The sequence below is a fragment of the Apis florea genome, unplaced genomic scaffold (genome assembly GCF_048593485.1).
Source record: "Apis florea isolate Af1SG1 unplaced genomic scaffold, ASM4859348v1 contig_2291_pilon, whole genome shotgun sequence".
Lineage (NCBI taxonomy): Eukaryota > Metazoa > Arthropoda > Insecta > Hymenoptera > Apidae > Apis > Apis florea.
Window position 1 is genome coordinate 1,898,926 of NW_028256553.1, and position 14,078 is coordinate 1,913,003.

A 14,078-nucleotide genomic window follows, 5' to 3' on the forward strand; every position below is an offset into this window, starting at 1 on the left:
GTTCCGGTTTCAAAGAAAAAGTAGACACTTATGAAAAGAAAGTGGTTTCGTCCAAAGAAGAAACTCGTGAGGACAATTTCAGGATCGTGGGGAAAAGAAAGAACAGAGCCTTGCGTAGAGTATAATTTTCACCTTATTTTTTTTTTTTTTTCGAAACAATACCTTCTTCGATTTAATTTAATTAACACCGTCCCCTAGATTCGATCCCCTGATATCTTAAAATAAAAGATAGAAAAAGGATAAATACGATAATTTTAATTATTTCACTTATTCGAACGAAATTGGAGGACAAGCTAGATCGAATATAATTGAAATTCGAACGATAAAAGTGTCGATGTTTGATAAACAAGTCAAGATACATTGCATTTTCTTTTTCTCTTCATCTCATTGGATACAAAAATCGAAATCGAGAAATAAACTATTCGCAATTTTATAGAACACGTAACTGACGTCTATCTCGAATACCAATTGTATATCAATAATTTGCACAATTCGTTAAATAAAAATGTAGAATCAAAGAGCGAAATAAAACTGTATTTCTTCTTCAATCATTAAAGATCCAACCTACACAAAACCTAAGATATCCAAATAAATAATTAATTCTCTTTGCTCTTTGTAACTTGGTTCCTAATCGAGAGACATCGAGTTTGAGCGATAGAAATTCTTTGACTCACTTTCGTACAAATAAAACGCGAATGGAATCAAGATTCTATTTCGCTCGCGAAACGGAGGACACTCGAACGATAAATTCAGCGGGATTTAAGCTTCCGAAAGAGACCCTTTGTTGAAGTCCCTCCCCCGCCCCCCAACGATGAAATGTTTCCCCAGTCGGCAAGGTGACGTTCCATAAAATGAACTCGAGACAGTTTCCTTGGAGATCTCTTGGCAAAACTTGCAAACCGTGACCGATGCCTGGCCAATGTTACGTAACGCCAGTAGCGAAACGCTTGATAAATGCGAGTTTATTTCAATCCTCTTTGCGTAGGAAGTGGTCAGGGTCGACGTCCACTAACCCAGATAAAGCGATTTCGCTCCTCTATACGGTATTTTCAGTTCTCCAGGGGGTGTCGAAACGAGGCGACGACTTGTCCCTCTTCTCTCTGTTCTCCATCTCCTTCACAGCCCAGTGTTTCTCTCTTTTTCTCCTCTTTCTCGCTCCTACCTCTACTCGTCTCTTTTGCCTGGCTTCATAACTGGGTTGCGATCGAACTCTGTATTCCCTTGCTCCTCCATTAATTCTGAAACGTTCTCTTCGCAGTTGTCGCCATCTTGTCTTCAAATGATGTTTCAATTTCGAAGATTCTGATTATTATGTACGATCGAAGTCACATCTGTATTTTTTACGTGTACAATTTTCATGTATAAGATTCGAATACAGATCCAACTCTGGATTATTTTTTATGCAATTTATTATTATACGCTTCAAGATTTTCTCGCTTGAAAAAAGAAGATTCTTCTATCCTTATAGGATTATTCAAGCATCTTGTTCGAATGGACCTTTGACCACCGTTGATCGTGTCTCTGAAGGGAAGGAAGAAGAATCCTTTTTTTATCCGGGGAATTTTCATTCGTCGATAAATTTGCAACACGGTCGAATGAAGTTGAGTACGCCGGATGAAACATGACTCAATAACGTCTAGTATACTTTGAATACGAGAACTCCTCGAGTTCAGTTTAGAGAGTCCTTTGCCAGTCAAGAGAGTCCCTCTCTTCTTTTTCTTTGATCCTTGTGCTTGAAACTGTTCCGGATCAAATGAGATCCGCTTTAATTTTCGTTAAGATTTATCAAACGTAAATGGAAAAAACATACGACATTGTTATAATCCGATATCTTCTATATCGAAACAATACGATACATGTGATTTATAAAATTTTCGATTCAAAGGGACTAGACTAGAACGATTATTTTACTTAAGATCCAATCGTTAAATTCCACATTGTTCAATTTCTTTTGTCTTTTTTCTCGCCATTAATCACACAATTTCAAAAATATTCCAAAGCATCAATTAGATCTAGGTCTTCGACGCTATTTTTCCTTATTTCCACATTTCTGCAATCTCCATATTTCCCTCGAACCCAATTACCTTTCCCCCTGATTCCACAGGGTCGACATTCTGAGGCAAGGCCGAAACACCCCGAACCGTTTAATTCGTGGCTTGGTCAGGGTCGACGTCGTGAGAGAGAGGGGGGGGGGGGGAGAGAGTCCAGTAACCCAGATAACAAGTCGACTTTGACTGTTCACCGTGTCTTCGTCCCCCACAAGAGGGATGTTGAAGATTCCATGCGTTGCGTGCGCGCCACCATTCACCCCTTTCACTTGCCGTATCCACCCCGTTGTCTCTCTTTCTCGCGCGACCACCCCTCGAAAGCCATCCACCACCTCCTCCTCGGTCCGCGCACTCGTCCGGGGGTGGCGGATCGTCCTGGCGCAGCCAGTGCCCGCGCGTCTTTCGCGATCGTCGGACCGCGCGTACCGAAAACGGGAAGGTGTTCTCGCGTGTCCTCAACCCTCGAGGAACGAGGGTGCACCGAGGTGCGCGCAACTTGGTTCGAATAATTCCAACAGGATGATAAATAAAAACGGGATCAGTGTTGTTTGTTGTGCTCATTCGTGGTGGAAAATTCGAGGAAAATTTGTAAGGGGTTGAAGAGGATACCGTTATACAGGATAAGGTATTATCTGGCTGGCCGGAATTGGAACTCGCGACAAAAACAATCGTCCTCTTCCTTTTTCGGTTTGGACGGATAAGGAGGGTGATCATGAGAATGGGACGAAGAAGTGGCACGCTCGAGATGTTGAATACTCGACTCGAATAAAGTGTTTGAACAAAGCGAACGAGTAAAAGAATTCTTTGACGATGCGTGTCGGAAATTTGCTATCCCAGGTGTGTTGATTTGTTTTTATTTTTCATTTTTTTCGTCCGACTATAAAATTGCCGTAACGTAAGAATACCCGTCTCCATCTCCAACCATGACGACCCGCAGGATAAGGGGAACTCGGCCGAGATAATGCGCCGCTATCAGGATGGATATTTCCGGTGATCACGCTCGACGAGCGCAATAACGTTCGGTTGTAATTGGCCTATCATATCGGGGATTGAATAGATTCGATGGGATCATCTCGTGTTCACCGAAAGGAACTGGTCGGAACAGCCTGATAAAATCACCATTCTTGTTTTCGATTCTCCATTGTCGAGTGCTTGTTGTTGTGCTCCGCTTTCTATCTCTCCATCGCGAGGATTATTGGCGAGATTCGAGTGAAAAAGTATGCTACGAAGGACAAGTCTCGTGCGAGTGTGAACGTCGCAAGGTGTACGGTGATTCGAGGTTCGGTCAAGATAGACGAGTGAGGTGGTGGTGACTCTTCCAGTTCCGGACGAGTTTGTTTAACTTGGTGGAAATGTGAGTATGTGCATGCAACGATTCGAACAAATTCTCGTGCACACGTTCGACGAGGAATTACGAACCTTTGGCCCCCCTCCAAACGCTATTTATTAATCCGACATCCAACCGTTCTTGGAAAATATTCCTTCACTTCTCGATCTCAAGATACTAGATGTTAAGGTGATCGACGAATATGCATTGGCCATCACCCATTATCTCTAGTTTTTCACTTGACTCTGAGCGCGTGTGTGTTTGTGGTTTAGAAACGCATCAACAGTTTCCCACCAGTTGGCGATTCGAACCGATCAATGAACCGATCTCTCCACAATTCTCCTTCCCTATTCTTCCTTCGTCCATAATCCATTTTTGTGCGGATACGATTTTCCCTTGGCAAAGAGCTTAATGAGATCCAGGCAGACAGATGAGCTCGATCATTAGGGAGAAAGTTTATATCAAGGAAATAAGCTCGATGAAATTTCGGTGTAAATAACTTTGCTTTGTGCGTATCAATTTTGCCTCGAGCAATTTTTCTATCAAAGGTTCTCGATCGATGTTCTCGTCGAGTTGTTTCTCGAAACAAATTTGAAATTTGAAAATCTCGATTGTTGCTTGTATCGATCATATCGATTATACCGTCAATAATTTAAAATGAAATAATCACCCGCGATGATAAATAATAAAGTTGGAGAACATTTTTCGAGAACAACACCTTTTCTTTTTTTTTCAATCTCGTAACAGTCGTTAACGAAATTATTCACGAACTCGAGCTACGAATCGTTCTCGATTCCATTTCAGGTCAAAGGTTTACGTTTTCCTCTAACCACGTTTCGTCTAATTTAATTATACCAAACGAATGCCTCAAATGCTTAACTTATTGTTGAACACGGTATCTATTTATCGAACGTCCACCATCCCATCCAACATCGTCAATACAAATCTCTGCAATTTCGGACCTTTTCTCCCCCCCCCTCGCGTTGGAGAATTAGTTTTGCAATCGCGCGAGAACCATCCACCATCCCTCCCCCCTTCTCTTCTTCAACCTTCGCTCCGAAATTACGAAATTACGTTATTAAACTCCATCCGCAGCGAGTTGGGGGAGCGGAAATCAAATTAATCGCGGCAAATTTGCAGAATGGTCTTGCAGAAAAGCTGGAACGAACTCACACACGGTCGAGAATTCCATGGTTCCATGGTATTTCGATTTGTATCGGAGAACGAGAGCATCGCGATAGTATAGCAGTCTTTTTTTAACGTGCTCCGCTTCTTCCTTCTCCCTTTATCCGCTCCCACTGTCTCCCTCTTTCTCGAGCTCGTCCACGATTTCTCGGGCTTCCACGCGAGCAAAGTGGGTTTTGCCGGGGACGAGACATTCCCGAAGAATAACGGCAATTACGATGCAACGACGTTCCCAACTTTCGTGTCGTTTTCCCAACCTCTCGTCGACACTGGATTTTTGGTCACGATCTCTTGCCAACCACGGCTCTATTCCACCTTTTAACGGGGGAATATTTTTCGAAATTCAGCTGAATTTGACTGAACGCTTCCTTTTTCTCTTCGTCGTTGAGATGATTCGTGGATCTTGTTATTGGAAAATTTTCACAATATTTTCTTAAATTAAGAAAGAATAAAGGATTCGTTTCGACCCTTTAGCGATATCAGTCCGCCTTGGTAGAGTTGATTTACGATTGGTGAGTAAATCGAATAATAATTAAAATGAAAATTGAATAAGTATATTCAAAATATTCTTGTTTCGTTCGAGAAAGTGTACGATAATAAGATAATACAGGCACGATCACAAATTTTCGTGCAACAATTGAATTAAATTCAATTTTTGAAGAATTAAATCTGACTTTACACGATATATATCAAAATTAACGATAATTGGTATCGATAATTGGTAGCTGCATTGTCAACAAGGAAATACGCATGTAATTTACAGTCTGGTATCTACTAATTCACGGATGTGTCCATAAATTAATGACAAAAGCTATTAGCCCGTACAATTAAGGGTATAATTGATGTCACTGAAATATCGTGCCTGCCTGCAAATCTCACTTCATATCCCAGTTGTAAATTTTATGCATTGTATGCACGATCCACCAGCCCGTCTCTTCCCTATCCCTATCTCCTTCGTTTTCACTGTCTTCGAATCCGTGGCAGTTGGCAATAATTAAAATTCCAAACTTATCCGGGGTAACGAAAAAGAGGGATGGATGTGTCACGAGAGAATACGGTCAGGATGAGAATATAAAATTTCGTGGAAAATTTCTGCGTGTCGACAGAGGAGAGTACGTGTTGAGAGTATCGCGATGGTACTCCGTTTCTCCCTTAATTCATCGCCGACGAGCGATTATTACGAAATAAATTCTTACGTTTCACGAATATCTCTCTCGGAAATTTCGAAATTCTTAAGGGATTAAGATTACTGTGTCGTGTTTTTGGGAAAAGGGTAATGATTGCTAATCGATCGAAATCGGGAAGTCAGGCTGGAAGAGTGAAAATGGCGGGAAATCATGGTGCAAGAAGTTCGAAATGAAACATATAAATTTGAATATTAATTAATCATGTTCTTTGTTAAATTAAATTCATCGTATTCTTTCCCCGTTTCGATAAATCAAAAACCAATGTTTCTTTGAATTCTACAGGAAGAATTTTTTTTTTTTTTTCAATATATATTTCATTCGATATTAACGAGAAATGTTGCAGAATTTAAGCTGGATCAAAGAATAATTCACATCGAGAAAGCGAAATATTGACAAATTTGGTTTGATAACTTGGACTGGAAGCAATGTCTGGTAAAGTTACGCAGCAACGTATATGCTCGAATGTGATACTTTTTTCATTTCAAATGGAAATGATGCGTTACGAATAGCAATCCCTTTATAAATAAAACGATAGACAGCGTCGTAAGAGCGATACGCTTCTCATGAATTTGAGAAACGAATTCAATTTTTTCTCATTCTCAATCCGCCCTTTCACGAAAATTGAAGAATCCTTTGATGAAATTCTTGCAATCTATATTCGCCTCGATAATAACGAACGAAACCCCAGCAATCAAACCGACTCAGTTTTCTCGTCCACGACGATCAACCACCATTCATCCCCTTCGATGAATTCCAATGATCGTAGAGCTCTTACTAAGACATTCGCCCATCCGGAAGGAATTGATCCAATAAATATTTCAATGCATCGGGATGAAACGGGATGAAATTTCGTGAATTACGTTCGATCGATACTACTTCCCAATCAAATATTTTGAATATCGCGATCCACGTTAATGATACAAGTTAAAATCAAATTTCATCGAAATAATCACCTTTCTTTTAAATACAAATCTAAACAAATTTTGTTTTTTTTTTTTCATCCACTCATCCACTCATCTTTCTTTGTATAAAATAATCGACGTTTAATATATATTTTATCGACGCTTCGATATTTTACGACCGAGAGAAGTAATAACATCGTTTGTTAAAAATATCCATCCATGATGGAATGGAATAATATAAAAAAATATAATATAATAATAAAAAAAATAAATATCAAAAATTGCTCACCGGAACGGGCAGAATCGAGCAGAAGAATGCTCGACAGAACGAATTTTATTACTCGCGAATCCTAACGATTCCGAACGATCGAATAATAAAAATAAAACAGCGATAAATAATCGAGCTTTTGCCGTCGAAACGACGACGAATCGATGATACGTCCAAGCCAAGATTCACCACGGAGGAGAAGTCGTGAGATAACTCGCATCGATGGATTTTCGTGGAATCGTAAAACTGAACTGGTGGCCAGTAAAAATCTCCAACAAGAATCAAGAGAGGGAGGGGGAGTAGGTGAATAACGTGGGTGGACGGAACGGTTCAAGGGTGAGGAGAACAAGGACGATTCGGACACACGTACGCAATCAAGCGGCGCGCTTAAGGCCGGAGAAATGGCAAACAAACACGGCTGGGGGCAAAGTTACCCATCGCTAAATTGGGTTAGCTTAAATCCGTTTACGTTAACTCTAATAGCGGAAGCGTGAGCTGCATGTGGCAACGACACCGAGGACCCCTCCACCCTTTTATACGCCCGCTAGGTTTCTATCGATCAACGATCCAACAGCTGCCGGATTGTTGGCGAGGAATGGTCTTGCGTAGCACGATAATTTCGAGAAGGAGGCCTGCAAACATGTAATTTAGACCGATTAGAAAATCAATGTGGATGGAGAGATCGAGGTGAAATATCCATTGTTTCTTGGAAAAAATAAAAATATTTCTTTGATTATGCCAAGAATAAATTTTCTAAAAGTTCTCACGTGTCAAGTCGTAACTTCATAATTCACTTACATGCGAATTCAATAATTAAATTATTTCCAAACATCAATTTTTCCATCGATCGTAACACAAAAAGGACGAATTTATTATGCGCGATACGAAAAGATTGTTAACAAGATTCCCGATACAAACCTCGAATTAAATTAACCATTTTTAATTTTGCGATATATAAAATGATAAAATGTTAAAATAAACTCCCTTGTGCGAACGAAAAATAATTATTAATTGGAAAGAATAAGTGAATGAATTTATTACCAGTTGTTTATCCCGCAATTTTACACAAATTTAATTAAAATGGATTCGCAATCTGCATAAAGATCGTACTCGTAATCGAAAATGTTGAAATAGACGATGTATCGATAACAGCGTGTTTCGTTCGTACGTATAATGAAATAATTATTCCGAAAACAGAGGATTTTTACTTCATAAACGCAACCGTCAATCAACAAAAGTTCCAATTCGATATTCGCAGGAAAAATCTGACGATTGTTTTCAAATGTTCTCGCGTATCGAATACACACGAGAATATAATGGACACATTGGCGGTATTTGGAAATCTTCTCACGCGTTGCTCCACTTCACAGATGATCCAACGATCGTTAATCGTAATTAAACGCTCGTCGAGATTACGTTGCGCCAACAACAAGATGGACCAAGATCGCACGATTAAACAAACGATAAATTCTGCCGTTATCCTCGCGAGGGTGTAACAACAATTAACCTTAGTAATTGTGGTACTTTCAATTATCTCAGGGCCAAGAGCCAACAACCTCTCGATGTCCTCTCCATGTTCTCCATTAGACGCCAATTTATATACACGATTGCAAACGCGGATATAATTGTTGATCGACGCGTATTGGTTGCGTTGCGCGCATTTTCATCGATAAATGTTCCTTCACGTGTCGCAAATTGCACGCGTAATCGCGTTAACGTTTCGCTTGATCCGCATGCAAATGAACTGTACACGACTTCAACGACCGTGTTTTTCGTTCCACGCAATTACAATTAACGCATAAACGAGTTAATTCGAGGAGCTGAGAGAAGTCGTTTGCAAGTTAAACAAGAAAAAAGCGGGTTATTCGTAAGTGGTGCACACACGCTTCCTCGATTTTTTAACAAGAAAATCTTTTCTTTCAATCTTTCTTAGATTATTATTACAGTGATATCGGAGAGGGGCGAATTTTAAAGTTGGAGAAGATTCGATCGAACAGTGCTCTCTTTCTTTCTCTCTTCTTGAATAAAACATTCGATTTTATAAATAATAGAACAAAGTAATATAATATCGTGACGACACTTTGAAAATCAAATTATTTGTCGTAGACTGGCAAAAGATTTAAATAATCTTAGCATTTTCGTAAAAGCTATGATCAGGAATACAAAAATTACAACAATTCACGGATTCCTTCGACGATTCCCATTTATCGATCACGAGAGATTCCAAACTCTTCTCCTTGAATTAGATAATCCCTTCCTTTCTCGAAACGTATCTGCTGAACCATGAGATACGTTTTCGAATACGGACGAGAAAAAGGAATTTTCTGGAAAATTCAATCGTACCAAGGGTATTGCTCGATCGTATACAAAGGAAGCACCATTCCATTGAAACAAGAACGATCTTCCGCGAGCGAATCCTCCATTTTGGGAACTCGTATTGTTCCCAAACGAACAACACGTTTTTCCGTGCGAATTCGACCCGAGATATCAATCAGTGATTTATGAGTTGGAACACGCGTGCCGTCCAAGCCTTTCCATTAAACTGATCACCTCCATTACATCTCGCAGACAACACGCGAGAGATGAACGTGAAGTTCGCTCAAAATTATACCAAACAGACGATGATAGGCCGCTCGTTTCTTCGAGTATAATCCAACGAAAGAAAGAAGAAGCATACGTCATCCAACTGCTCGACTGCTAAAGAAATTTCTTTCTTCTTTCCTTCTAAATTAGTTTCGATTCGTATCATGGAACTGGAGATTTAATGGAATGGATCTTCCAATCTCGCTTTACATATTTTTAAAAATTACTTCAGGAAATACCATCGAATTAGTCTCTTAGGAAATAAGCTAACGATCGATAAATAACGTTTTAATTGGTGAAAGGGAAATGTTCTCAAAAAGATATCTTGCGTCGTTTCAGGTGCGGACAATGAAGCCTCCCCGAGGATTTGCATAGACGTGCGCGTGGAAACTCCGACAATGTGCAATTCCGTGTTAAAGTGTTCGTGAACGGGTTTCTCGTTATTCGTATGATCCTCTCGGCTACCTGTATCGCATTCCGCCCGGCAAAGGAATACGCAAGAACGATGTCATAGTCAGGTGCGAGTCGAGTTCACTTCGGGCACAATGGCACTCTTGTTCGCCATTATTGTCATCCTGGTCACCACTGCCATGTCGCTGCCGCCGGTCATCAGAATCGGTAAGTCGAAACGATTGTATTTTCCACTCGCGTTAAATTAGAATCTATAATTCCATTATTGTTGAAATATTGGCGAGAAATAACGATAATATCGATATTATTTTCCATCACGCGGAAAAAATTTTCGCGTATCTTCTTCTATACAAGTCGAATCGACAAGTTGTGTTGCCGGAACCAATGGAAAAAATGTTGCTTTTAATAAAAAGTTTATGAATGTGTAGCAATATTGAAATTTTAATGTTTATCCTCCGTTTTTTCAAAATTTGAATTTATAATTGCACAAGGTGGGGAAAACCTTTAGACGTGAGCACGAAATGTAAACAGATTTCATACGAAAAAAAAAAAAAAAAAGGCGAAATAATATTAAAAGCGTGAAAAAAAATTTCGAAACTTTTTAATTTCGGATGATTTCATCTCCCCCTCTATGGGAAAAGATTTTCCATCGAAAAGAAGAATCCATATAATCCATTGCGATTTACACGCGCGAAAATTCTCGTCGGATATCGGAATACGTTGTACGAATATGAATAAAATTGCTTCGTTATCTTCGTGAGTGTCTTCGTACCATGGACGGTAATTAAACCGAAAATTGGCAAATTAATATCCAAGCTTTGAAATATAAGCGAAAAGATAAATCTGTTAATTAAACAGCAACGGATCCTGAGAAATTTCGTGGATCGACGAGTGCGAGAAATAATTTTCGTATTCAACGTGTATGCTCGTTGATCAACCCGGGGAAATTGGAACGAATTTTATACGATTACCCGCATATTCCGCGCGATTACGCGAATAAGAATGTTCGGCCGAGTAATTAAATTTATCTCGAGACGGCTTTTTTCACGGTGGCTTCTCGTTCGTTTAAAGCGAACGTGTAGGGAAAAAAGAGAGAGAAAAGAGCAAGGAAAAAAAAGAAATAAGAGAGAGAGAGAGAGAGAGAGAGAGAGACGGAGGGAAGAATATTTTGCACGGAACACTTATTGAATGGATCGAAGTTAATCTTTGATAGACGGATTGGAAGTAGCCGAGTTTTAATTACTTCTACGACTAATTAACGCCAAAGTCTTCCCTCCCCTTTTACCCTCCCTCGATACACAAAATTCTCTCTCCCCTCGAAGTCGATAAACGTGCGTATCTTCGCCCTGATATATTGAATTCCACGGTCTAATTAGCCCTTTGGCATCGATGCTCACTTTGAAAGTGTGTCAAATTCTCGATCCTGGATTGACATTTAAATTTTTCTCCACGAAAATTATATTAATAACTTATTTATCCAAGCACCATTTCAAAATATTTATTTTTCGATGGACGAACATTGAGATTAATTTTCTTTACATGTTTAATTTATTATTTCCAGTCGCTTTCCTTTTCAACAGTGATAACAATTATGCCTGGAAATTTTATTAATTTCGTTTCCAACGAATTTTTTATCTTCTATAATAAGGACAAGACAACGGGCACATGTTCTTTATAAAATCATCATTAAAATTGTTTCTCTCAAATCTCAACGATAATTTCTTCTTTGAAAGATACGAAACGAGCACGCAAAATATACACAAGTCTATTTTACAACGAAGCCCAGACTTATTGACTTCGTTCTCACTGGCTGCATAATAACGCCCATCTGTCAATTAATGTCAACATCGGTTGGCCGGTTAATTAGTCAGTTTGGACACGTAGCGTTGCAGACGCAAAGCTTCCTCCAAAGTAGAGAGAGGTCGAGTTGCAGGACGCATACAAAGCGGTTGGCCAGTTATCTTGAACCGCGATTCATCCCTTAAACCGACCACCTCTTGCCGCCGTTAAGTCGTGGTCTCTGACATTAAGAGGCGGCGCTTCTCTCCATAATGGAGGAGGTAACTTCTCCGAAACAGAACACTGAAAAATTAAGCTTGCTTTCCTACGTGACCGTACTCGACAGTCGCGACAGAACGAAAGAAACGGATTTGAAAAGGATCCGTTGCCGCGTTCTCAGCCGATTTCGTCACCCACTTCGATATTCCATCCTACAATTCTCAATTCTGCGTGGCGTGGACGTATTCGAAAATGCCATTTCTCGAGGAATATGGCCCTCTTTCGTGGCCATCAACGAGCTCCGGCCACGCGATGGAAACTTTCCGTCCGGCGTAATTACACGGAATTTCAACGCGGTGAACCACCAGCAGGGAAACTTGGCCGCAATTTGAACCTTGCTGTTGACGAAAGGCCGGCCTGTGATTAAGGAGGCGTCGAGGAAATGTGGCGAAGTAGTTTCCTCTGGTCGAAGGGAGAGGGAGTGAATAGAATTTTAGGGAAATTGTGATTCGATTAATTTAATTGAGATGAAATTGTAACGATTGTTTTCGGATCTCAATTTCATGGATTATTATAATGATCAAATATGAAAATACTGGAATAATGCCACGATATTAAAATGGAAAAAAAGGAAAACGCAAGTTTTTTGAAATTATTTACATTGAAAATTAATTGTGATGCAATAATGGCCGTTTCATTAATTCCAGTAACATATTTGCCTTTGCAAATCTTTGATAAAACGCACATATATGTGAAATAAAATTTAAAATTTAAAGCGAACGAGTTATTAATTACAATTATTAATATCATTTTCCCTACACACACACACACACACACACACATATATATCAATACAGTTAAGATAGAAACTCTGTTAGAAGTTTGATTAAGATCAAGCAGTTTATTGTCCGATCAACACGGTAGGTCTCAGGCGTGATTATAGACGTGGTGCAATACACCTGTCATTCAATGTAAATTTGTGTTACGTGTTGTGGGAACAGTCTGACCCTTGTAACTACACTCGTGTAACTTCCATTGTTATCGATTCAATGTATAATATAATTCCAATTAATAGAGCACGATAATTGAAACTGGAAGCTAATTGCAACCGGACTGTGTATTGTGGCAATCTCCTTGATTTTACACGGAGGATCGCACTAGATCCAATATCGTTTGGTTTTGTCGTTACGATAACAAGTGTTCCTCGGGAGGATAGCGACAATCACTGTCGATTTTTCCTCGCCTCGATTCCTTCGGGGAATCCTTTGCGATTCACGAAGGCGAATGAACTTATTTCCATTTCCGATCATGTTAACCGGATTAAACCCGTTACGTCTTATTTAATAACGAATAAAAAGTTATTTCTTATCACAATCACTTTATCGTACGATTTTTAATTTTTTCAAATTTTTAATTTTTCGAAATTAAAAAAGAACAAAGTATCGAAATAATTTCCCGTATTTTCGTTCCTTCGATTATTTCACGTTCCACTCTTTATTCTCTCTTTTTCTTTTATTTTTTCGTATTTTGTTTTTCCTCTTTATTATCCTCTACGTATGATATCAATGGAAAATAAAGATTACATATTTTGTATGTACGAATGTACGACGAATGTACGAATAAACATCACGGCAAGATAAATATTCAAAATAAACGGAATTGGACGGTAATAGTGTTTGTAGAAAATAAATAAATCTTGTTTTCCAAGAAGAAGAATCCTATCGTATATTGGATTTTCGCCTTGTTTGACTACGGTAATCAGATCAACGCCGGCACACGATCTCACGAGAAAAATAGTTTCTTTTTGAGGGAACAATATCAATCTTTTGATGCATTGTTATTTGTACATCAATCTTGAGAATTCTATTTCCCAACTGTGGTCCTCCAGCTGGAAGCGAATTTCACTCAACATCTCAACAAAGAAAGGGTATCGTGTTGCGCTTGAAAAAAGCACACTCCTACACCGTACGGATCGCGTGAATGCCTCATCTCTTATTCAACTCTCGCGAATGCTGGTCGTGCTTGATTTTCGTATTTCCTAATTCAGCAAAAACTTGATTCATTGTTCGAGGATCGTCCATGATGTATACTTGTGATATGATATATCGCGTGAAAAACTATAACAAAAATAGAATCTACGAAAACTGTTTGAAAGAATAATTTAATACA

At 39.3% G+C, this 14,078-nt stretch overlaps 1 protein-coding gene across 1 annotated transcript in view; it reads left to right on the top strand.

Annotated features, from left to right (window-relative positions):
- The first annotated feature begins 2,546 nt into the window (after positions 1–2,546).
- LOC100865223 (glutamate receptor ionotropic, kainate 2) overlaps positions 2,547–14,078 on the top strand; it is a 144,485-nt gene continuing 132,953 nt past the window's right edge. The window contains exons 1-2 of the mRNA XM_086903407.1: positions 2,547–3,402; positions 9,840–10,118. Coding sequence (XP_086759533.1) covers positions 10,046–10,118 — 73 coding nt within the window. The 5' untranslated portion in view covers positions 2,547–3,402; positions 9,840–10,045. The remainder of the gene's footprint in view (positions 3,403–9,839; positions 10,119–14,078) is intronic.